Raw genomic sequence first — 25,475 nt, 5'->3', positions numbered from 1 at the left:
ACGTCACGGGGAGGGGTCCGGCGGCAGCTGGGAGCGGAGGCCGCGCGTGCGCAGACCGAGCGCGCTGAGCGGAGGGGGAGGTGGCTGGCAGCTTCTCCCGCGTCCGCCATTTTGTTGCTGTGGCTCTTGGGAACCGGCGAGGCAAAACCACCCTGGAGGCGCGACGCTTCTTGGAGTTCGGTGCTTGGTGTGGCCGCTGGGGTCGGTGTAAAGCCTTGGGGGTGCGGAGCCGGCGCGTTTCAGGCCAGGAGTGAGTGGAGGGAGGCACCCCAGGACGTGAGGCAGCCCGAGAACCCCGGGGCGGCCTCCGCTGCGGCTCGGCTTCGCCCGCCCCGACCTCGGGCTCTGATCCGCATTCCCAAGCCGGCTCCTTCCGTGAGGAGGCCCCGGAGCAAGCGGGCGAAGGCGGAGGATGCTGCGGGCCCGGAGCCGAGAGGAAGGTGCTGGCTCGGTCCTCTAAGCGCGCCTCGAGGTGTGCCGAGAGGCCCTTCTTCGTGCCCGAAGCCGTCTGCCGGGCGAAGGCGTCCAGAGCAGGCGAGAGCAGCCGCCGCCCCGACCCGGCCCAGAGCCTCGGCCCGACACCATGTCCTCCGCCAGGTTCGACTCCTCAGACCGCTCCTCCTGGTACATGGGGCCGGTGTCTCGCCAGGAGGCGCAGAACCGGCTCCAGGGCCAGCGCCACGGCGTGTTCCTCGTCCGCGACTCCTCCACCTGCCCCGGGGACTATGTGCTGTCGGTGTCCGAGAACTCGCGAGTCTCCCACTACATCATCAACTCACTGCCCAACCGCCGTTTTAAGATCGGGGACCAGGAGTTTGACCACTTGCCGGCCCTGCTGGAGTTCTACAAGATTCACTACCTGGACACCACCACCCTCATCGAGCCTGCGCCCAGGTACGCGAGCGCCCGCGCTCCCCGGGCGTGCAACCCACCCGACCCCCGAGGAGTGTCGACAGTGGCCGGGTTGGTGCATGGGGTCGATCCAAAAGAGTGTGTGTGTGTGTGTGTTTATGAATGAACTCATTTCCCCCCTCTTCTGAAGCAAATTATTGTCCAGAAGGCATTCCGAATGGAAGGCTAGTGTCAGGATCTGGGTCACTTTGGCTGAGGGGGATGCGTCTTAAACATGTTAATGGCGGTTGCATAGTTAAAAATTAAAATGTACGTATTGGGGGGGTTTTTTTATTGCCATTCGTCACGTTCTCTATTTGGTTATCATATGAAAGCAGGGTTTTGTTGTTTGGGAGTTTGGGTTTGGTTTTTTTTGTTGTTTTGTTTTTGTTTTTACCTTTTTTTGGACCATAGACTTCTTTGAGAATCTGAAGATAGCCGTGGCATCCTCTCTCTCCCCAAAAATGCATGTACACACACGTTTGCACACCATTCAAGGTTCTTGGATTCCCTGCAGATTTCTGAAAGCCAAGTTAAGAAATTCTGTCCAGCAGCCTTTGACAAATTAAAATCCTTTAGCATTTAGAAACAAAACCCTTTAACTGAAATATCAGAATTGTATATTAATAGCTTGGTGCCAAGTTTGAAATAGCCAGACACCTATAATAGCATACATTAAATGCAAAAACTTGAAAAGAGGGCACATTGGTTTCAGTGAGAACTTTTAAATTTTTATTTTATTTTATAGTTTTTCTTAAAGCTGGACCGTTAATAGGTTAACTTCATTTGGTTAAATTACAAGGCAAAGTAAGACTAGAATGTTTACTTACTTCTGTAAGGGAAATTTTCGATTGACATTTTCTTTATATCCTACTTGATTTTTAAATGTATTTTTTATATCAAGGCTAATGACTTAATACCTGTTTTTAGAGTTAAGAACCCTAAGTGACACTGAGCATCAAGCATTGCCTTTTCCACGTAAAATACATTCTTTTTAAAATATGTATATTTTTGCCCTGGCCAGTTTGGCTCAGTGGATAGAGTGTCAGCCTGCGGACTGGAGGGTCCCAGGTTTGATTCCGGTCAAGGGCATGTACCGTGGTTGTGGGCACATCCCCAGGAGGAGGTGTGCAGGAGGCATCTGATCAATGTTTCTCTCTCATCATCGATGTTTCTAACTCTCTATCCCTCTCCTTTCCTCTCTGAAATCAATAAAGATATATTTAAAAAATAAATAAAATAAAATATGTATATTTTTATTGGTTTCAGAGGGGGAGGGAGAGAGAGAGAAACATCAATGATGAGAATCACTGATCTGCTGCCTCCTGCACGCCCCTTCCTGGGGATTGAGCTGGAAACCCCAGCATGTGCCCTGACCAGGAATCCAACCATGACCTGGTTCATAGGTCGATGCTCAACCACTGAGCCACACCTGCAGGGTGATTCATTCTTTTATTTGATTATTTGCTTTAATTTGCCTTAGTATTTTATCAGAGGTTTTTTCTATTTAAATTATGCCAAATTTGAGGTGAAAATAAGAGATATTGCACTGCCCAATTTGTTTCTTAAACATCTATTTTTAAAGGACAGGGTGCTAATATACGTAGGTTTTGGGGGGATGAAATGTTTTCGATTTTATAGATTTGCTGACAAGATATTGCTATGAGCTTTAAGCATTACAAGCTATTAAGGAGCAGTCACTGGATGCTTCACCTGTGTTGCTTCTATGGAATAGAGAGAGGAAACAAAGCCGTGGCAGTATAATGGCTATAAGATTAACTACTGAACTAAATAGACTTTTTTTTTTTTTTTTTTAAATAGCAAAGGTGGAAATTTATTGAAGAACGAGTACAGACTTCCATGTGGGGAGCGGGAAAGAGTCCCGTAAATAGACTTTAAAAAATGGGAGAAAACGGTTATAAATCAAATACTGTATAACAAATACCTAGTCACAAAGGATTCTGATTGGTGAAACCAGGTCCCTGAAGATGCTAGTAACGACTCAACTCTGAGCACAGTATAATTACAATATAAGGAGTTGGAGAGAGTCTTAGAACCCACTGTAATAAGATTTTGTAACGTTTTAGGAAATGACTTCCCTAACTTGGGAAGGTGAATTATATCATTAATTTCAGGCATTTTTTAAGCCACTCTCTGTGCAAGGCATTGTGCTTACTTTGAGGTGACAGGTACTATATAATACAGCTGTTCCAAAAAGTGTGAGTAAATAAATGGCTTGATCCCCTTCTAGAGGAAGAAAAAGGAATATGCATGCTGCAGTGGCTTCCTGCTACCCACAAAAAAACTACTCCAAATTTTTCTTATACTGACTTCCCAAATACCAAATCTATCTTTGATATCTTTGCTTACTGTCTTTCCTAACTTGATGCAGCCCTGTTAGTCCTCTCACTCATTCCCTGGGAACCTTTGTTTAGGCTGTTGCCTCTTGGTTGGCTGCCTAACTCCACCCACTCCTCACCTATTGAAAGCCTACCTGTTGTTCCAGGCTTCTCACAAATAATAGAGCCTTTCCCTGACCCTCCCCCTCAAATTCAGCTTTAATTGTTTCTCCTTCTCTATGCCCTCCATCCCAGGCATGTAGTTGTAATTTAGCTTTTTAATTTCCCTGATATCTCTCATAGGCCTTTCAGTGCTGGTTGAATTAGATCCTGATGTTATACTTTGTTACACTGAGTCTTTGGATTGCCTCTCCCAACCCTGAAATTTATGGATTAGGTTTGATGTTATTAACATTAGCCTTTGTAAAAAACTAGAGGCTAGCTAGTACAGCCTTAGCCTGATGGAAAAATCAGTGTAATGCTTCTTCTTGGCCTGAACAGGATAAATTAAGTGGTTTAGCTTTTTAGGCATCAAAACTGAGCTCTTTTTTTAAATAAATTTTTATTGATATCAGAAAGGGAGAGAGAGAGAGAAACATCAATGATGAGAATCATTGATTGGCTGCATCCTACACAGCCCCTACTGGGGATCGAGCCCGCAACCGCAACCCGGGCATATGCCCTTAACTGGAATCGAACCTGGGACCCTTCAGTCCGCAGGCCCGATGCTCTATCCACTGAGCCAAATAGGCTAGGGCAAAAACTGAGCTCTTAAAGCCAGAATTTCATGCCCCTTGACTAATAATTTATTTTTTGTTTATTGCTTAGCAGAAGGTCATAACTGTATGACTTCCTCGGAATTTAAGAATTGGTGCTTATTTTGTTCTAGTCGATTTTGAAAATTAGAATACTCCTTAACATTTTTTTAAATTATTCCTCACCCGAGAATATGCGTATTGATTTGGGGGGTCGGGGGGGGGGGGAGAGAAAGGGAAAGAAAGAAAGAGAAACATAGATGTGAGAGAGAACATCAGTTAGTTGTCTTCTGTACATACCTGGACCAGGGATTGAACAAAGTGGCAACCTAGGTATGTGCCCCGACCGCAGCCTTTTCATATACAGGACTGCGTTCCAATCAATTGAACCACAGGGCTGTTCCTTAACTTTTAATTTTATATTTTTATTCATATATTTACAAGATAATTTTATCCCAGTGATAGGTACTGGGAAAGATGGATGACATACATACTTTCTCCATTGTGGAATTTGGAGGCAGGCTGAAAAATAAAAAAGGGCCTGGCCGGGTAGCTCAGCTAGAGCATCATCTCTATATACCAAGGTTAGGAGTTCAATCCCCGGTCAGAGCATATACAAGAATCAACCAATATGAATACATAAATAAATAAGTGGAACAACAAATCAATGTTTCTCTCCCCCCTAAAGTCAATAAAAAGTTAAAAGATAAATAAAATGTAAGATTAATAAGTGCTGCCAAGGACTTAACATAGGCCAAGATAATATAATGGAAGGAACTTCCCTGAGGTACGATGGTCAGAGAAAGAACTAAACTACCTATGGGTAGAAAAGAAGAGCAAACCTTGGAAAGACCTAAGCTAGGGAGGGGAATTACCATCCAAGCATAGGGTAGAGTTTGCACAAAGTCCTGAAGTGAGCCTGGCCAGTGTTGCTAAGTGGTTAGAGCATCGGCCAGAGCACTGAAGGGTCATGGGTTCTATTCCTGGTCAAGGGCACTTACTGAGGTTGCAGGTTTGATCCCCAGCCCCAATTGGGGCTTTGTGGGGAGGCAACCAATCAATGTGTCTCTTTCACATCTCTTCTCCTCCCGTCCTCCTCTCTCTGATCCCTCTCTCCCTTCTACTCTCTCTAAAAATCAATGGAAAAAATATCCTCAGTGAAAATTAACAACAACAACAAAATCCTGAGGTGAGAAAGACAACCAGTATTTTGGGAGTGTGGTTATTTGATTTTGTTTGTGTTTGTTTGTTGGTTGCCTTGTTTTTGTTTTTTAGAGAGAGGAAGGAGGGGAGAGAGAAACATCTATGTGTTGTTCCACTTATTTATGCATTCATTGATTGCTTCTCGTATGTACCCTGATGGGAGATCAAACTCACAATCTTGACATATCTGAACTATGCTCTAATCAGCTGAACCATTCAGTCAGGGCTGGAGTGTGGTTGTTGTTGTTTTTAATATACTTTTATTGATTTCAGAGAGGAAGGGAGAGGAAGAGAGAGAAACATCAATGATAAAAGGGAATTATTGATTGGCCGCCTCCTGCACGCCCCCTACCGGGGACCAAGCCCACAGTCGGTCTTGTTCCCTTGACCGGAATCGAACCTGGGACCCTTGAGTTGGCAGGCTGACGTTCTATACCAGTGATGGCGAACCTTTTGAGCTCAGCGTGTCAGCATTTTGAAAAACCCTAACTTAACTCTGGTGCCGTGTCACATATAGAAATTTTTTGATATTTGCAACCATAGTAAAACAAAGATTTATATTTTTGATATTTATTTTAGATACATAAATGCCATTTAACAAAGAAAAATCAACCAAAAAATGAGTTTGCGTGTCACCTCTGACACGCGTGTCATAGGTTCGCCATCACTGCTCTATACACTGAGCCAAACTGGCTAGAGCTGGAGTGTGGTTCTTATTAGTAAAGGAAGAGGTAAAGAGTTTGGAGATACAGGGGTCAAGATAAGGAAATTGGATTTTATTTAAAGTGCAGTGGGTGCCCCCTATGTTTATAGCAGCATTATTTATAATAGGTAAGATCTGGAAACAGCTCAAGTGCCCATCAGTAGATGAATGGATAAAAAACTGTAGTACATTTACACAATGGAATACTATGCGACTGTAAAAAAGGAGCTCTTTCTTACTCCTTGAGATAGCATGGATGGACCAGGAGACTATTATGCTAGGCGAAAAATAAGCCAGTTAGAGAAAGACAATTATCACATGGTCTCGCTTATACGTGGAATCTAATGAACAAAATAAACTGATGAACAAAATAGATCCATAGGTATAGATGCATGGAACAGAATAACAGATCTCAGTGGGGGTGGGATGAGGTAGGAGGGAACAGGAAGAGATTAACAAAAAAACTTATATGCATAGCCCTTGGACACAGAAAATAGCGTGGGGAAGGCCTGGAGTGGAGCAAGGGGGGGCAAAAGGGGAGAAAATGGAAGACATCTGTAATACTATCAATAATAAATAAATAAATAAATAATAAGTTCAGTGGGTGCCATGGGAGGAGTTTGAACCTGGGGACAGTACAAGGTGCAAAATGATGGTGACTGATGACATATGTAGACTTCAATAGACAGCTTGGTGAAAATGCCTGTTTTGGAGATAAGATTGATCCTGATTGTGGGGGAGGGGGAAATGATAGGAAGAGAAAGGAAGAAACTTTGATTTGGTATATTTGTGTTTATCTTATTACTATAATTAATAAGCTTTTTGTATTTGTGGTAAACTTAACCCCCAAAAGGTGTCATGTCTGTTGTTTTTTGTTGATTCATTTTTTGGGAATACATTTATCAAAGCTGGGGACAGTGAAACAAGGAAGGCCTTAGGATAGAACAAGCAATAAGAGAGAATCTGGGCAGAGATGCTGTGGCTCACTGGAAAGTCAGAGAAAAGGGGCCTTGTAGACAGGTTCAGGGGGTTAGCCCAAGACGAGCTGCCACTGCCCATTGCTCCCCTGGTTGTATTACAAATCACTTCCATTTTATTTGAATACAAACAATTTTAACATTCTGTGTATTGCTATAGTTAGTAGTCAGGTAAGCACTAGTGTGATATATATAATAGAAGCTATTTCAAGTTTAACAACAGAATATTTCAGAAAGTGTCTGAGTGGATTTTTTAAATATGATGAACTATATTTTCCCATGGTTTAGAAACTTGAAAGTGTTTTTTGTATAACTTGCTTTTCCAGTTTTAGTTTATGTATGAAGGCTAGGAGAAAAATCATGAGAAGTAAACATTTTAAAACTGAGGCAAGTTGACCCTTAGAGAAAATCTTATTTTTTACTCAACAGACTTTGCAGATTGTATGTACCTGGTAATATGGAACTAACAATAAATCAATAGTCCTGTCCTGGCTGGGTAGCTCAATTAGTTAGAGCATCATCCCAATAGACCAAGGTTGTGGGTTCAATCCCCCATCAGAGCACATACAAGAAACAACAAATGGAGCTTATTGATAATAGAGGCTATTTCCATGCTACCTAATATGGTAAAGTAGCTGTGGGAGAACTGGAAAAGGATGCTCAGCCTAATCTGAGTGCCCGAGGAGGACCCTCACACCTGTGAAGCAGAAAGCAAGGACTGCATGGACCAGAGGATACCACAGGCAGCAGGGTCAGACCTCCTTCCACACCCCCTGTTCTAAATATTTAAGGGAACTCAAATCTGGACTTTTATAATTCATAGGGAAGAAGGATTACCAGTAATTTTGATTAGCATAGAATTCAACACTGTGAATAAACCTTTGAGTTTCTTCTTACCGGGAGTTTAAATCATCTAAATTCAATTAAGATGAGATATAAGAACAATATCATGCACGGAATGGAATGGAAGCTTGCCCATTTAGTTCCCGTAGCATGTAAAATACTGGTAGCCATTTGATTTGTGACATATCTCTTGTTTGAGACTCAAATTTAGAGAATTTTTTTTATCTAAGAAAGAATTTTCCTTTGATCTTAATAGTTGGACTAGATTATTTCTAAGGTTTCTTGAGGCTAAAATATTTTAGTTCTTTCTGCTAAGTAAAACGAGGCAGTGCTTATTAGTGGTAGTTCAGATTATCCTAGAGCAGAGATGGTGAACCTATGACACGCGTGTCAGAGGTGACACGTGAACTCATTTTTTTCGTTGATTTTTCTTTGTTAAATGGCATTTAAATATATAAAATAAATATCAAAAATATAAGTCTTTGTTTTACTATGGTTGCAAATATCAAAAAATTTCTATATGTGACACGGCACCAGAGTTAAGTTAGGGTTTTTCAAAATGCTGACACACTGAGCTCAAAAGGTTCGCCATCACTGTCCTAGAGTCTGAGCTAAGATCCTCATAAGTAATTTGGGGCCCAGGCATGTAGCAGCTAGTCAGGAATGATGGCTAAGAGTATGAGTGGATCAGTGCTGAGGTGAAGAGTCTTGGAAGGCAAATCCAGGATTTCCTTTGCTAACTGAATTAAACCAGGTTTAGGGAGTTGGAATGGCAAAGCCTTTGTGTTTTCAGAAGGAAAAAACGGTTAGAAACTGGAATGGGAAATGCTTCCCCGTGTCTTTGGCATTTTAATTTTATTAGGAATTTCAACATATATAGGCCTACTCTATCCCAAAGCCCAATACTAGATTGAAAGCATATAATGCAAATAAACCATGATTCTAGCCTTTGAACAAATTAAAATATAATACCATGGGAGCTTAAAAGCAAGTATGATCAACTAAGGTGTTAGGGAAGACTTCAAAGAGGATGTGCTTTTTCAAACTGTTTCTTTTAAAAATATATATATTTTTTACTGATTTGGGAGAGGAAGAGAGACAGACATTGATGTGAGAGAGAAACAATTGATGTGAGAGAGAAACATCAATCCGTTGCCTCCGTAAGCATCCTGACCAGGAATCAAACCCGTAACCCTTCGGAGCATAGGCCAATGCTCTTAACAACTGAGCAACACCAGCCAGGGTCCTGCTATCTCTTTTTAGATCTACTGTTGATAGTAAGCAATTTGCCCCTTAGTAAGTAATAAGGCCTTTGATGTTTTAAATCAAGCTCCTAATCACCATGGTATTCTGATGACTGTGAAGCTAGTAATTCACATTAAAAAGATACAAGCTTTACCAAATCATGAAGACTGCTTTTGGAAAATCTTCATGTAGCAAGTATGTACCCTACCAAGGGCCATGAAAATGTTCCTGTTCTTTAATCTGGGAATCAAGGCTTTACAAAAAAATCCAGCATAGGGAAAATAAGGTCAAAAGAATTTGTGATGTGGATGATTAAATAGGGAGAAAGAAAACCTAAGTATCCAGTAAAACAGGGATGCTTCATTGCAGCAGGCTCCCAGGATGAAATGTTATCCTGCCCTGAAAAAGACCAGTGATGTGGGGAAACACCTGTGGTGTGGTATTAGGCAGAAAAACTGCCACAGACATTCACAGGATTTTTTTTTTTTTTTTAAGTCATGAAGTGGGAGGGGAGAAGAAAGGAAGAATTGTAGCTCCATTAGAGCAGGAACTATGGGATTTTAATCTTTTGTTTTTCTACTTTTGCTGAATGTTGTAATATGGTGATTTTATAAATCAAATCAAAAGAATGTTTCGACATAGATCATGTTGTTATGAAATAACTTCTTAGATCACTAATGGGGGAATAAAGAAAGAGAATGGCCATGGGCTAATGGGAAACCTTAGTGGAAGTATCCTAGCAATCTCCCTCAGGGCTATTCTAGAACCTGGCTCTGGTGAATGGTTCTGCAGGCAAAGTCATCTCCTAAAGATGGGCAGACTCTTTGTATGACGTCCAGGATTTGTTACTCTGGCGTAGATTGTATGCTTCAAAAAAGTTATGGGGACAGGGTAATGGTAAAAGTTTCTTCTAAAACTTGGTGTGAAACAAAAGAATGTTTGTAATAACTTCAGTCATTTCTAGGATATAATGAGTAATCAAGTATGCTGCCTGTTTAATTTTTCTTTGCCTCTTACTATGACTGAAATAAATGATTTAAGAATAAAAATAAATTAAAAAAATAAAACTTGGTGTGTTCACAACATTTCAGAACACTCAGGTTCTTGAACCTTGGGGGGGAGACCTCTGTACTTCTTTCGCAGAAGGAGCATTACAAATGGAATGTTGGAGAGCAGGGGACTGTGCTTGTGTAATTGTCTCTGGGAGTACATTATTAAACAATGTACTAGTGTGTGTGGGGGGGAGGTTGGGGGTTAATGGGGGGGGGATGAGGACACATTTGTAATACCTTAACTAATAATAATAAAAACAAACAAAACAAAAAAAACAACAATGTACTAGGCCAGTGGTCGGCAAACTGCGGCTCTTTAGCCCCTTGAGTGTGGCTCTTCCACGAAATACCACATGCGGGCGCGCTCGTACAGTGCGATTGAAACTTCGTGGCCCATGCGCAGAAGTCGGTATTTTGTGGAAGAGCCACACTCAAGGGGCCAAAGAGCCGCATGTGGCTCGCGAGCCGCAGTTTGCCAACCACTATACTAGGCTAATACACATTGAATCTGTGAGCACAACAAAGGGACTGACTGATGCTTAGCTGATAGCTCTTGCCCATGAGTTTTATGTTTGTTTTTTAAAATATATTTTTATTGATTTCAGAGAGGAAGGGAGAGGGAGAGGGAGAGGGAGAGGGAGAGAGAGAGAGAGAGAGAGAGAGAGAGAGAGAGAGAGAGAGAGAGAAACATCAGTGATGAGAGAGAATCATTGATCAACTGCCTCCTGCATGCTTCCTACTGGGGATCGAGCCCACAATCTGGGCATGTGCCCTTGGACTGGAATTGAACCGGGGACCCTTCAATCCGCAGGCCGGCGCTCTATCCACTGAGCCAAACCAGCTAAGGCTTGCCTGTGAGTTTTGCAGTGAAAACTTTCACATGCTTTCATTTGGATGTTCAGGTGATGATTCCTATACAAGGTGTACTGTGAGGGCTTTGTAAGTTTGGAATGTAGTGCATTTTATATTTTGAGGGACACAGAGACAGAGGTCTGTGTCATCTTCTCTGTGGATGTCCATAGAAGTGTGCTGGATGCATGCCAAAGATTAAGACCATGAGGGAGAGTATGTGGTGGTTGTGACAAGGTCCTGAGGAAGACAGCTACTGAACTTATTCTAGGTTTTTAATAAATTCAGCCCAGGTACTGTGTGTAAACAAAAGGTTCCTGTAAAACAGAAATATGGGGTGTGTATGTGTGTGTATGCATTTGGCATGTAATTTAAAAAGGCATATTTAGGATATTGACTTACGTTGCAATACAAATGATAGTAAATCAGTGCAACAAAATCATCTTAACTACAGAGATGGAATTAATTTAAAGAGGGAGATAATTTATTATAGAGAATGGTTTATTTAGAAGTTTGGCAAACACTGGTATAGAGTAAGATTTTTCTCTTAAAGTAATTTTCTTTCTCAAGGTATCCAAGCCCACAAATGGGATCTGTATCAGCACCCAACCTGCCTACAGCAGAAGAAAATCTGGAATATGTACGGACTCTCTATGATTTTCTTGGGAATGATGCTGAAGACCTGCCCTTTAAAAAAGGTGAGATCCTGGTGATAATAGAGAAGCCTGAAGAACAGTGGTGGAGTGCCCGGAACAAGGACGGCCGGATTGGGATGATTCCCGTCCCTTATGTTGAAAAGCTTGTGAGATCCTCACCACATGGAAAGCATGGAAATAGGAATTCCAACAGTTATGGGATCCCAGAACCTGCTCATGCATATGCTCAACCTCAGACCACAACTCCTCTACCTGCAGTTTCCAGTACTCCTGGGGCAGCAATCAACCCATTGCCGTCCACACAGAATGGACCTGTCTTTGCAAAAGCAGTCCAGAAAAGAGTTCCCTGTGCTTATGACAAGACTGCCTTGGCATTAGAGGTAAAATCTATTAAGGTTGTTTTTGGAGTTCTTTGACATTCGGTTTTTATCTTTTGTTTTAATTTTGTTTCTGCAAAGTTATATTTACGAGAATAAGAGAACTGGATGATCTTAGAAGATCCACTGTGAGTATAGTCCACATGATTCTTTTGTCCTTTCTGTGCCTTATTTCTTCCAAGATCTCAACCTGTTTGCTCTATTTTCTGTTCCCAAAGACTCATAGATTTCGTTTCACAGTAGTCAGTTTTCTTTCCAATAAGGAAAGATGATAATTAAGAAAGACCCATGACCTAGAGGTGACATTGGTAGATAGACACATAGCCACTTATACATTTTCATATTTCTAATGTGGTTAGTTGAGTTGAAGAGAAATATGAATAAATGTCTTAGAATTTCTCTTTGGTAAGGCAGAGGAATTTTTTAATGTTTTCATTTAGTTAATGGTTTTAGAGAGGAGAAAGGAGAGAGAGAGAGATTTGTTGTTCCATATATTTAGGCATTCATTGGTTGATTCTTATATGTGCCTTGGCTGGGGATTGAACTTGCAGCCTTGGCATAGCGGGATGGTACTCCAACCCAGCGGTCACAAACTGGTGGTCCTCAGACCACTGGTGGTCTGTGAGGTCTGAAAGGTTGGCAACCGCTGGTTTAAGGAAACCTTTGGAGCAGCAGTCACCAACTGGTGGTCTGCGGACCACTGGTGGTCCATGAGATCCAAAAGGTTGGCAACCGCTGCTTTAACCAACTGAGCTACCCAGTCAATCCCATATAATAAAGAGGTAATATGCAAATTGACCCTCACTCCAACACACAAGATGGCCAGCGGGGGAGGGCAGTGTTGGCAATCAGACCAGCAGGAGAGGGCAGTTGGGAGGGACCAGGCCTGCAGGGGAGGGCAGTTAGGGGCGACCAGGCCTGCAGGGGAGGGCAGTTAGGGGCGACCAGGCCTGCAGGGGAGGGCAGTTAGGGGGGTCCAGGCCTGCAGGAAAGGGCAGTTGGGAGTGACTAGGCCAGCAGGGGAGGGCAGTTAGGGGCAACCAGCCAGCAGGGGAGCAGTTAGGCATCAATCTGGCTGGCAGGAGAGTGGTTAGGGGGTGATCAGGCTGGCAGGCAGAAGTGGTTAGGGGCAATCAGACAGGCAGGCAAGCGGTTGGGAGCCAGCAGTCCTTGATTGTGAAAGGGATGTCCCAGATTGGAGAGGGTGCAGGCTGGGCTGAGGAACACACACATACACCCCCCAACCCCCAAACACAAATTTCGTGCACTGGGCCTCTAGTAAATGTCTCAGATCTTAACTTATGAGAGATTTTGTAAATAATAATAGCATGAAATAGAACTTAAACATTTTAAAATATATTTTTATTGATTTCAGAGAGGAAGGAGAGGGAGAGAGAGATAGAAACATCAGTGATGAGAGATCGACTGCCTCCTCCATGCCCCACACTGGGGACTGAGCGCACAACCTGGGCATGTGCCCTGACCAGGAATCGAACCATGACCTCCTGGTTCATAGGTCGATGCTCACCCACTGAGCCACACTGGTGGGGCTGAATATTCTTTAATATCAAATTGCATATGTGTTAGAGAAACAGATTGAATTAGTGATTGTCCTCTGTGTATTTACCTCAGGATCAAAGCAGGGAGATAGCCTAGATCAGTGGTCAGCAAACTGCGACCACTGGCCTAGGTGCACGGCAGAAGGATGAAGTAATGGAGCCTGTTGCTTCAAAAAAAAGCAAAACTTAACCCATAAAACATTGTACCCACAGATAAAAGTTAGCTATAATTTGTTTTGTGTATATTTTTCACTGGTTATTCTCAGTATTTTCTAGATCAGGAGTCATATCTCAGTAAACTACACCTGAAGGTTTGTTTCAAAGTCCATGGTTACTTTTCCCTATCGTCTTGGCTATGAGGAAAAAGTGAGGCTTGTGGCAGAAGAAGCCACCTCCACAGATAAGAGTCCTCTTTGAGTAGACCTTCTGGTTTTCTCATCTCACACAGCTCTGCCCTGTTTGGCCTAGGTACACTTGTCTGGCCTAGTGTACTCCTCAACACCCTAAAATAACTTGTGTACTGGGCTCTTAATACCTTCTAGTTTGCACCCAGCATGGCTCAGTGGTTGAGTGTCGACCTATGAACTAGGAAGTCACAGTTCCTAGTCTGGGCACATGCCTAGGTTGTGGGCTCGGTCCCCAGAGTGGGGCATGCAGGAAGCAGCCAATCAGTGATTCTCTCCCTCTCCCTTCCTCTCTGAAATAAATAAAAATATATTTTTTAAAAATACCTTCTAGTTCGCATGGTGGTTTCTGCCTTCTGAGCTATTTTCACATCTGTCATTTCATCCTAGGAGTAGTAGAGAGCTAGGATTCAGAGTTGGTGTAACTTGGCACATTCGCGTGAGAACCTTGGGGATAAGACTGCAATCAGAGGCCTAGCTGGTTTGGCTCAGTGAATAGAGCGTTGGCCTGTGGACTGAAGCGTCCCGAGTTCGACTCCAGCCAAGGGCACATGCCTGTGTTGCGGGATCAGTCCCCAGTGGGTTGAAGCAACAGGCTCCATTACTTCATGCAGGAGACAGCCGATCGGTGATTCCCTCTCATCATTGATGTTTCTATCTCTATTTCCCTCTTCCTTCCTCTCTGAAATCAATAAAAATACATTTAAAAAAAAAAAAAAAAGACCGCAGTCAGAATTCTAAGACCCATAAAGGAAGTTGGGAATTGGGTTCTTACCTGAGCTAGTGTTTAAAGTCTCTCCATTTAGGACACCTGCCTGCTGGCCTCTGGCTCTAAGATACATGTTTTAGAAACCTGTATTCGGTCCATTCTTTGGAGTGTGTGCCCAGGGGATTGTAGAGAGGAAAATCAGGTACTATAGAGGGGATCACTTAGACTTGGTCAGTGGATACATAGGTAAGGACCTTAAAGAGATCAAGAGGAGAAGAAAGCCTGTCTGGTTAATGATGTATATTTTAAGATAACACATATACTTGGCCATTACTTAGCTCTCTTAGTCTCTCAGACCCAAAGAGAGGTCTCCATACCTGAGCCTTCTCATGACACTAGCCCAGCCATGTAAGCCTTGTCAAAGTGTCATTTTGATACTTTATGGAGAGTGTAAGTGGGACTCAAGAAATATACCTTTGCCAAATTCTACTTAATGGTATTTCTCATTCTGTATATTTAAATTAGACTTACAATAGCATAAGTGAATATTTTTTTGTATGTGAATATTTCTATGAATTGTGTTATCTTATAAAACTTAGTGGTGCCTATCTGGTCTTGTTAAAAACAACTCTCTTGGGACTGTTGCAATTAGGTTACCAGAAAAAGTATTAAAATTCAAATGAAAAAAGTGAGACAAATAGAACAAAATGTACTAGTAATTGAAGCTTCATATTCCCCTTGATAATATTACAGAGAACAATGATGGCTTAAGTGAACTTTATTTCTTGAATTATTTCACAAGTACAGTAGGTCCTCGGGTTACATCGGAGATCCATTCCTATGGCTCAATGTAACGCAATTTTATATGAATACTGTAAATGGGAGATGGCAACGACATACGTCAAGTCTGACATGACCCAAGGACTGCCAGTATTTTTCATAAACTCGATTTTCAAAAGAACATTTCTTGCAAGTAGGAGATTTTTTAAAACAGATCTGTGTTTAGCCATTTTCCTCTCTTGTTCACTTTTTTTTTAATTGATTTCAGAGAGGAAAGGGAAAGGGAGAGATAGAAACATCAATGATGAGAGAGAATCGTTGATCAGCTGCCTCCTGCACTCCCCCTACTGGGGATGGAGCCCGGGACCCTTCAGTCTCAGGCCGATGCTCTATCCACTGAGCAAAAACAGCTAAGGCATGTTCACCTCTTTTTAAGAAGCATGTTGATCTTCGGGACTTGATTTGAAAGGGAACAGTTGATACCTTTGTAAGGTGGATCATAGTGGGTGTCCCTACTCCTTGAAAACAGCTCTCCCATGCCCTTGATATAATAGGACTGGAAAGGCTCCTGGGAAACAAGTTACACCCTACAAGAACATTCTCAGATTGAGGGAAGCAGTGTAGCCTTTTCCAAAAGTAGATCATTGGCCAGAAGATAATGTTTGGAAAAAGGGTGCTATTGTCATGAAATACCTATAGTCAAAATTATATTCTGTGACACAGTAGAGAAGCAAGATGGTTAGGAAAGATCTTGGGTCTTCATTCAAGTCCTGGTTTTCCCTGGTGTGATCTTGGACAGGTTACTTAAATTCTTTGAGCCTAAAAGGCACCTTGACTCAAGAGTTGATGCTAGTTTGTTCATTAATTATCCATTCATGCAGACAACCTGTGAGGGGTATCTTGCAGGGTCCTGCTACCAAGGAGCTTAACCTCTCTCCATCTTCCTCTCCCTCTCTCTTTTTCACTCTCTAAGCATGTCCTCCGGTGAGGATTAAAAAATAAAGAAGCAGCCCAGATAGTGCAGCTCAGCACCAGTTCGATTCCAGGTCAGGGCTCAGTCCTTAGTAGGGGTGCATGCAGGAGGCAGTTAATCAATGATGTTTTTCTCTCACTGATGTTTCTCTCTCTCTCTCTCAAAATCAATAAAACCATATTTTAAAATTAATTAAAAGAAGAAGGCAAGTTGTAATAATTTTTTTTCTTATTAAAGTTGTAATAATATTTAGGCTAACGATCTTCCTAGTGATTTTTTTAGCTTTCTACTCCATTGAGATCCATTGGCTCTCCTATCTCAACTCGGAAACATCCTGAACATTCGCTCCTTCAGCAAAGGTTTGAATCTTTGAGATTTGAACCTAGCCCGGCCATGTCAGCCAGCTAGGGCGTATTATGTGGCAGACATTGTTACAGGAGTTGGAGTAGAGCAGTGAACAAAGCAAAAGGTCTCTGTTCTTGTGGACTTCTGAGACAATCTCACAATGTGTTTCCTCCCATATTGGGTGACTTAAGTAGTTAAGAAATTCCTCACGTTCTTTCTCTCCCATCAGGGAGAAACACACCACTACAATTCTTCTTACTGTATTTGCCTAACCCAGTGGTCAGCAAACTCATTAGTCAACAGAGCCAAATATCAACAGTACAATGATTGAAATTTCTTTTGAGAGCCAAATTTTTTAAACTTAAACTATATGGGTAGGTACATTGTTATTAACTTAATTAGAGTACTCCTAAGGCTTAGGAAGAGCCACACTCAAGGGGCCAAAGAGCCGCATGTGGCTCATGAGCCACAGTTTGCCAACCACGTGCCTAACCCATTTGGACTTAAGTGTGTTGCTCTATGGCTGTCCCTCCAGGGTTTTTTGTTTTTTTCTATTTGGTCTTAGATCATCTGTACACTTTTGAATATTTTAAAATCCTGATTGTGTTTCCTAGCATATTGATCCCCCCTTCCCCAGGTTCATATTAACTGCAAAATTCATAAAAGCACGATCCAAATCATTGTACTAAATCCTCCTCGTCAGCCTCTCCTGACCTATGTCTCATCTAAAAAAAAAGACAATGAGGTTATGGTCTGGCGGGACTTGTTCTTGGCTGAGTCCATGCAGCCTTCTAAATGCCCCATTTCCCATTCTGATCTTTGTAAACTATATTTTGCTAATTGCATCCAGAATTTTGTCCAGGTTTTATTTCAAGCTCACCTCTTAAGTATTGTAGAATTTGCATCGTCCCTGTTTTAACAAAAACCAAGAGACTTGACTCTTCATAGGTTTCCCACTGTCCTATAAATGTAATTCTAGTGTCCCAGTGCACGGATTCGTGCACATTGAGAGGAAATTAATTAGAAGGTGGCCGGCGGAACTGGGGGAGATGGGCTGGACAGGCCCTGGAGCCAACCTCCTGAGGTCCTTCCCCGGTGGCACCTTGGCTCAAAGGGCATCTGCGGAGTGAGCGAGGTCCCTGCAGTAGGTGGGATCCCTCGGCCTGGCCTGTGCGGGGATCAGGTCAAAACTGTCTCTATGATATCCCCCGAGGGGTCCCAGACTGCAAGAAGGTGGTTCTCGGGTGATGCGCCTCGGAATCGGGCTCCCTCCTCTCTGGTTCCAGGGTGTGTCAGAACCACCAATGCCAAGTCACTGCAGCTCGGCGGCTCCTGTGTTGAGCGTCTGCCTCCTGGTGGTCAGTGCGCATCATACTATCGGTCGGATGGTCACTTAGCCTTTTTACTTTTTTTCTTTTTTAATTTATATATTTTTTATTGATTTCAGAGGAAGGGAGGGGAAGAGAGAGATAGGAACATCAATGATGAGAGAGAATCATGGATCACCTGCCTCCTGCACACCCCCTACTGGGATTGAGCCCACAGCCCAGCATGTGCCCTTGACCGGAATCAAACCTGGGACTCTTCAGTCTGCAAGCCAACATTCTATCCACTGAGCTAAACCAGTTAGGGTGCTTAGCCTTTTATATATAAAGAGACCACTTTTGGACTCTTATTCCTGCTTGCCATTGTGTTTGGTCAATACTTAGATATCTGTTCTTTTTTTTTAATATATTTTATTGATTTTTTACAGAGAGGAAGGGAGAGGGAGAGCTAGAAACATCGAAGAGAGAGAAACATCGATCAGCTGCCTCCTGCACACCCCCTACTGGGGATGTGCCTGCAACCAAGGTACGTGCCCTTGACCGGAATCGAACCTGGGACCCTTGAGTCCGCAGGCCGACACTCTATCCACTGAGCCAAACCGGCCAGAGCTAGATATCTGTTCTTATCAGTATAAGGACATCCTTTCATCTTTGGTGAATATTCTTTTTTTTCTTTTTTCTTTTTAAAATATATTTTATTGATTTTTTACAGAGAGGAAGGGAGAGAGAGAGTTAGAAACATCGATCAGCCGCCTCCTGCACATCTCCTACTGGGGGTGTGCCCGCAACCCAGGTACATGCCCCTGACCGGAATCGAACCCGGGACCCTTCAGTCCGCAGGCCGACGCTCCATCCACTGAGCCAAACCGGTTTTGGCGAATATTCTTTTTATGATGCTCAAGAGTTCTTTGTGTGGTCTCACCAACATTCTCAAGATACTTACTGCCCATCAGTAGATGAGTAGATTTAAAAAAAAACTGGTATATTTACACAGTGGAATACAATGCAACTGTAAAAGAGAGGCATCTCTTAACCTTGAGACAGCATGGAGAGGCCTGGAGAGTATTAATGCTAAGTGAAATAAGCCAAATAGTAAAAGACATGTGTCACATGATCTTACTTATATATGAAATCTATGAACAAAATAAACTGACTCCCAGAGACATGGAAACATGGAACATACGGAGGATCCTCAAAGGGAAGGGGGCAGGAGAGAAGAGGTCAAAGAACTTATATGCATTTGTCATAACCCATAGACACAGACAATAATGGGATAAAGGCCTGTGGAGGGGACGGGAGTAGGGAGGAGGGGGTTCAATGGGGAGAGAGAGGGAGTGGACATCCGTAATACTTTCAACAATAAAGATAATTTTTTAAAAAGACAAAATACTTTTTGAGGGACATCAAATTAGTGGGGCAAACAAAAACTTCAGTCACAGGGAGAAGCCATTCTGTCATCTGCTGACAAACCTATCAGCACTAGCTGTAGCTTTGTTTCTTTTTAGTCTCAGCTCATTCTTGCCGTAGCCTTTTGTTTACTATCTTGTCAGAGTCAGATCTGGGGAATGGCTCTGAGTGCCTGCCTGCCCAGGTGCCCTCTTGCCATAGTCCCTCAGTACAGCAGAGTTCACCTGGGTGTTTGCCTGATCCCTCTCCCCTCTCACTAAACCCTCTCTACAGGTATATACCAACAACACCCACTTATTTGTCCTTGCCTTTTTGTATGTTTATTTTAATACATTAATTATATTGTGTTTTCTGGAAGTATAATTATTAATAATATGTATAAATTAATTGGTAGCCCTAACCGGTTTGGCCCAGTGGATAGAGCGTCAACCTGCAGACTGAAGAGTCCTGGGTTCGATTCACGGTTGGCCTCATTGTATTCCAAACAACAATACAGCAAGTTCCTGCACTGAAAGGCTTAAGGAGGCCAAGGCTTTGGGGAGATGTAGTGCAGAGATTAAGGAAATCAAGAGTGTGATCCAGCTGTAGGGCGTATGATTTGTGGCATCCCAGTAGCTCCTGCCTACAGAAGTATTCTCTAAGTCCTTGGTCTGCTTCAAAGAATAGAAATTTTTTCACAATTACAAAAACATTTGTGTGATTATCTTAGTAGTTTTGAGTAAGAAAGACATTTCTCTTTCTACTATCTGTAAATAAAAAATTGTGACTTGGAGAGGGTGAGCAATGCGTGGACTCCAAACACTAATCTTAAAATAATCTGTATTTCAGAAGTCTTTAGTATGTCCCAGATATTTTAAAGCTTAATTCTTATATTAAATACATATACTCTCACCTCCAAATTTTTATTTTATTTTAGGGCAAAGCCAGGGAAAACAAGCCTTTTCAGTTGTAATATTCTCCACTGAAGTATTTTACAATTTAGTTTTTAATAGATGTCTGAAAAAATAGAACGCTCAGTTGCTAACTGCCAAATTTTAATTATTCAACCAACTTAGGTGGTTCAGTTGAGCCTGTGACATTGACTATAATAACTTAATTTATATACATGCAGTTATTTGGCTTTTACATCTTGTTTTTCTCATATACATAAAAATCTGAATACTAAAGTACATTTTGTTTTTGTCTTAGAACTTTTCAGTGTTAATACCTAATTATTAATTATCAGAATAACTCTTTACAAGCCATCCTGCAATTGTTGAATTGGTGGTTCTCTAAATAAAGGAGTTTGAGTCAGAATTCAGACAGAAAACTTAAAAAAAAAATTTAATTGAATTTATAGTGTTCTAACCAGGGAGCTTCAGGGTAAAGTTCTTTTTTCCGTTGTCATTTTGGTAGGTACTCAAAATAAGCCAGTTTCCATAAGATGAGACGTTCCATTTGGTAATAGTTTGTTTTTTTTCCATGGAAATGTAATGACTGCAGTCTTATTTCTCAGAAGGTTTGGGGAATTATGAGTCGTTCTATATGGCTGGGCCCATAATCCCAGTGAACAAGTAGAATGATGAAATCAAACAATGAAGGATGGGAAGGCAGAAAACTCATGGCAGCCAGTCTGCATTCCCAGGGGAAAGATAAGACATTACGGGCAGATGTGTCTTGGTGAGAAAAGCCCTGGAGGGGAGGCAGGGTGGTCCTAAGTGCTGGTGGGTCCTGCTGCCTTTGCACTGTAGAAGGTGACAAGGACACAAGTGGCCAGCACTGAGCGCTGCCTGGCATTGTACCCCTGCTTCATGGTAGACCAGCCTGTGACCTTGAGGAGGGTTCCAGTCTCTGGATCTTTTATCCAGGCCTACCTTATAAGGAGGTGTATGTTGACAGGAGGTCAAGGGGACATGTCTAAAGGAGCCCTGCAGGTAGAAATCTCTGAAAATGTGGCCACACACCTGACATATAGTGTCCATTGAATTAGAAACCCAGGCCTATGCTGCATACTCTGGCTCATTTCCTTTTCCATCCTGTTTGGGCCTTTCCCTCAGCCCTTTGCAGCATGATCCCTTTTTATATTGATACTAGAGGCCCGGTGCACGAATTCATGCACTGGTGGGGTCCAGCCAGCCCACCCTGATCAGGGCCGTGGGGGAAAGGGCCAGGGGTGGTTGGCCGGCAATTTGCATATTAGCCTTTTATTATATAGGATATAGTCACATCAGGGCAAAATTACCAAGTTTCCAAACTTGGTAGACATTGACAAAATGTTAAATTGTCTGCTTCTCAATGGCTTGTGTGGAGATACTTAGTCTCCTATGCAACTGGTGTTTCCAACCCTCCCTCCCACCCCCATCCCCATAAAGGGAGTTATTTCTTTAAGTTCGTGCTTGCTTAAAATGGCTGATCATGTAAGTTGAGTCCTAAAAAAAATGTATAGTTTCCTTTGGATAGGACAGTGTGGGTGATTTAATGTTAACTTTCTCTTTTCTTTGTTTGCAGAGAACATGCTGATTTGTCTTCTTTCTCCATTCTTACAGGTTGGTGATATTGTGAAAGTCACAAGGATGAACATAAATGGCCAGTGGGAAGGTGAAGTGAATGGGCGCAAAGGGCTTTTTCCTTTTACGCACGTCAAAATCTTTGACCCTCAAAACCCAGATGAAAATGAGTGATTGCTGTTGGCCCTGTTTTCTACTGCTTAGTTATTCTGTCCGTCATAGTCTCCTTTGAGGGAAAGCATTCTATTTCATAGGCAAGTTACACTGCATTGCCGAAGTCCAGCTTTCTGCAGACTGGCGGTCTCATACATGTTTGGAATGCACACAGTGGCTGCCTCGGCATTTGTATCATAGTTGTATTGTCAAAGAGTAGCGGATTTTAGAGTTCTTTTGGATCATAAACTGGAAATACTGGTGGAAGCACACAAATGGAAAGAAGTTGACGAGGGAAGGGTCCTTCTCATCACTGCCCTGTTGTACTTGTGACTGATTCTGTCATGTTCATCAGAGAAAGCTTGAGGCCATGGCGAGACATTGCACATTACTGTTCCACAAAGCAGCGGCTCAGTTCTAGTTTGTTTTTTCTTTAAAGAGCAGAGCAAGTGAACCTTAAAGAAGAGGAAATTCTGTCCTAAACTCCCCATATCTGGCTCTTCTCTTTTTTTCTTTTGGTTTGGTTTTGGAAGACTTAATTAGACTTGTGTGTTCTGAACAGGCTTTTAAGTAGCACATTGGATTTTTGTGATATCACAAGGAATGACACGTGTCTCTCAGCTTCCAAACTGAAGCTACTGTAACTGAGGAAATGAAAATACAAACCTGAAATGGAGGCCTGTATTGTCTTGGTTGGCAGTGGTATCTTTTAGCCATATAGCAAACAACACCAAAAAAATCAGCAGTCGTGGTGTGCCAAGCTGTGTGGGCAGCTTCTTGGATTACATTGTCCCCAACAGCAACAATATAGAGGGTGGTTTGGGGAAACCTTTGCCCACCTTCCCACCTTATTTGCCAATGACAGAAGCATATGGGGAGGGGGATTCTTGGCCAGTTTTCTGTCCTGTGGTTCAGTGAATAAACCCCTTTAAGGTATAAGACTTAAGTTTCTTTAAAAAGGGAGGTTGTTCATAGAATCATCTAATTCATTAATGAATCTTTAAATTCTCTCTGAAGCCTAGTCCTCCCTGCCACAGCCTGGACTCACCAGGCTGCAAGAGAAAGATGGTGCTGCTAATATTGGTTCTACAGTCTGTGTGCCCATGATGCTCTCAAGCAAAAAAAAATGCAGAGTCTGGAAATTGCTTAATACATTTGATGTCTAATGTTTTAGTGACTAGGGAGAACCATTAACTACTTTTACCATTAATCATTTACCAGGTTTTGTTTTTTAATATGTTTTATTGATTTTCAGAGAGAGGATGGGCGAGAGCTAGAGAGATCAATGAGAGAGAAACATCATTGATTGGCTGCCTCCTGCACGCCCCCTACTGGGGATCGAGCCGCAACCTGGGCATATGCCCTAACCGAGAATGGAACCAGTGACCTCTTGGTTCATAGGTCGATGCTCAACCACTGAGCCACACCGGCTGGGCCGTTTACCAGTTTGATGCTAAAGTTTCCCTGTTAGCTGAAAGAGGCCTGTTCATACAAGCCAACTGGTACAAATCGCTATAGCAAACTAGAATGCTGGAACCTTTTTGCAGTTCAGTCTGCTCTCCCTTCTAGACACTGGTGAAGATGGGCCTCAGCTCAGAATGAACACAGCAGACCTAGAGATGTAGCAGCAACCTAATGAGCAGTTCTGTATCATTTAAATTTTTCCTTAAATCAGAAATAAATAAATAAATAAAATTTTCTTTAAATCAGTATTCTATCAGGCAGGTAACACCGTATTATTAAAGAATCTTGATAGTGCTCCTGTGTGAAAAAATTAATGATCATTTGGGGAAAAAATACACCGTGGCTGCCTGTCTGTAGTTATCCTGAAAGAAGACAACAATCATCTCTTCCTAATCAAGTGAAAACTGTGGCTCTGAAGGTACCCATCCATTGCAGTTGCCTCTTGACAATAGTTGGCTCAGAACATAAGAAGTAACATGCCATTTTGGAAAGCAAGGTTTCCTTTCAGCCATGTCTGCTGATCAGTATAGCAAGACCCACATCATGTAGAGCACTTCAGAATCAGAACACTCACAACCTAGATTTGGCTTCATCGTAAGTCTGCTCATCACTTCAGCCCACATATACGTCTCCAGGACTGTGCTGGAGACTTGGAGCCTCAAATAAGGTGAGCTTTGAGTTCTGAGCTCTTAAGATATGTGCCAAAAGTAGCACCTTTTTTACTTAGAACCTTACTAGTTTTTTAATCAGGCAGGGAAATTCTCTTTTTCACACTAAACATACAAAAAACGGCACCCCTGCCTTGTTTTCATGCCTGGGTTCCCAGCAGCCTGGGAAGACTGCTTCAGAAAGTGATGTGAATCTTCCGAGGAGCTGACTTCCTCCTGGGCACACTTCCTTTTAGGATTGTTCATTATTGCTACTTGCTCTACTCTACTGTTTGTCATGTAAGGAAATATTGGGACGTTAAATTATCTCACTTGGGAAGTGAACAAGTTACGTACTAAAGGACATTGACAGTTTGATTCAAAACTTATTTATCCTGGGAAGGACCTCCAACACAGGAGTCATTCTTGTCATTTCTGCATGGTGTGGTCCCATCTGATGACACGGTTAACGAAGAGGAGGACACTTGGGCTGCCATTTGACGACTTAAAGTGGCCCAGAGGAGACGGCTTCTCTGCTCATGGTTGGAAAGCTGAAAGGAGGGAAGGACAGCTGCTCCCTCCTTGAGCTCAAGCATCCCTGGCACTGTGCTAACTTTCTTTTACAGCTGTTTACAGACAAGGCGGGCCGAGACAGACGGCCACTGCTCTTGTAATGTTTGCTCAGAGGAAAATGAACATTTTATTTTTGAAAAGGGATGATGTGTTTTTGTGCCAGGTGTTTATAATTTAATCCTTTAATATTATGTTCATTAACTTCTTAAAAATGAATGAATTCTTGTTTTAACACAGTACCTAAGACTAATGTTTTCTGTGGACACCACTGAGGTCTGCCTCAAACTCCACTCTCTGGGACTGGAGACCAATGTCCCTGGTAACTGCTGACAGTGTGGACACTGCGCTAGTTGTTTATTCTAAAGGAGTAGAAGGACAGTTCTCTGAGACAGGGTCGTTGTCTCTGCAGGAGGAACAGTGGCCTTGCTTCTAGACGGTCTTCACTGTGTGTTTTAAAACAACACAATACTCTTTTGACCTGTAACTTAAAGATCGTAAATTTCAGGCAATAATATTTTCTGTGTAAGCTTTTAAAATTATTTTTTGGGATCATAGCTTGTTTTATTTTGTGCTATAAAATTAACAGTATTAAATTACTTATATTCTTAGAACACATCGAGTGTCTTTTCTTAACAGATTAGTGCCTTTTTATTTTTGTATTTCATTTTACGTTACTGGTCCCAGCATCAGAACCCTTGTTTCCATGGCCTTGTTTGTACATTGTCTCAATAAAACTTGCATCAGCCGGTGGTGGCAGCAG

At 42.3% G+C, this 25,475-nt stretch overlaps 1 protein-coding gene across 2 annotated transcripts; it reads left to right on the top strand.

The window, feature by feature from the left end:
* The first annotated feature begins 34 nt into the window (after positions 1-34).
* CRKL (CRK like proto-oncogene, adaptor protein) lies at positions 35-25,475 on the top strand. 2 transcript variants are annotated; one of them, XM_036353511.1, is made up of 3 exons: positions 35-894; positions 11,428-11,893; positions 21,880-22,016. In XM_036353511.1, the coding sequence occupies exons 1-3, from the start codon at positions 584-586 to the stop codon at positions 21,889-21,891; spliced, it is 789 nt and encodes a 262-aa protein (XP_036209404.1). In that variant the 5' UTR covers positions 35-583; the 3' UTR covers positions 21,892-22,016. The 2 variants fall into 2 exon arrangements, with proteins under 2 accessions (XP_036209404.1, XP_036209403.1); XM_036353510.1 differs by having other exon boundaries at positions 38-894; positions 21,918-25,475.

Source organism: Myotis myotis, unplaced genomic scaffold (genome assembly GCF_014108235.1).
Source record: "Myotis myotis isolate mMyoMyo1 unplaced genomic scaffold, mMyoMyo1.p scaffold_m19_p_20, whole genome shotgun sequence".
NCBI lineage: Eukaryota > Metazoa > Chordata > Mammalia > Chiroptera > Vespertilionidae > Myotis > Myotis myotis.
This window is presented reverse-complemented; position numbering and strand designations above follow the sequence as displayed.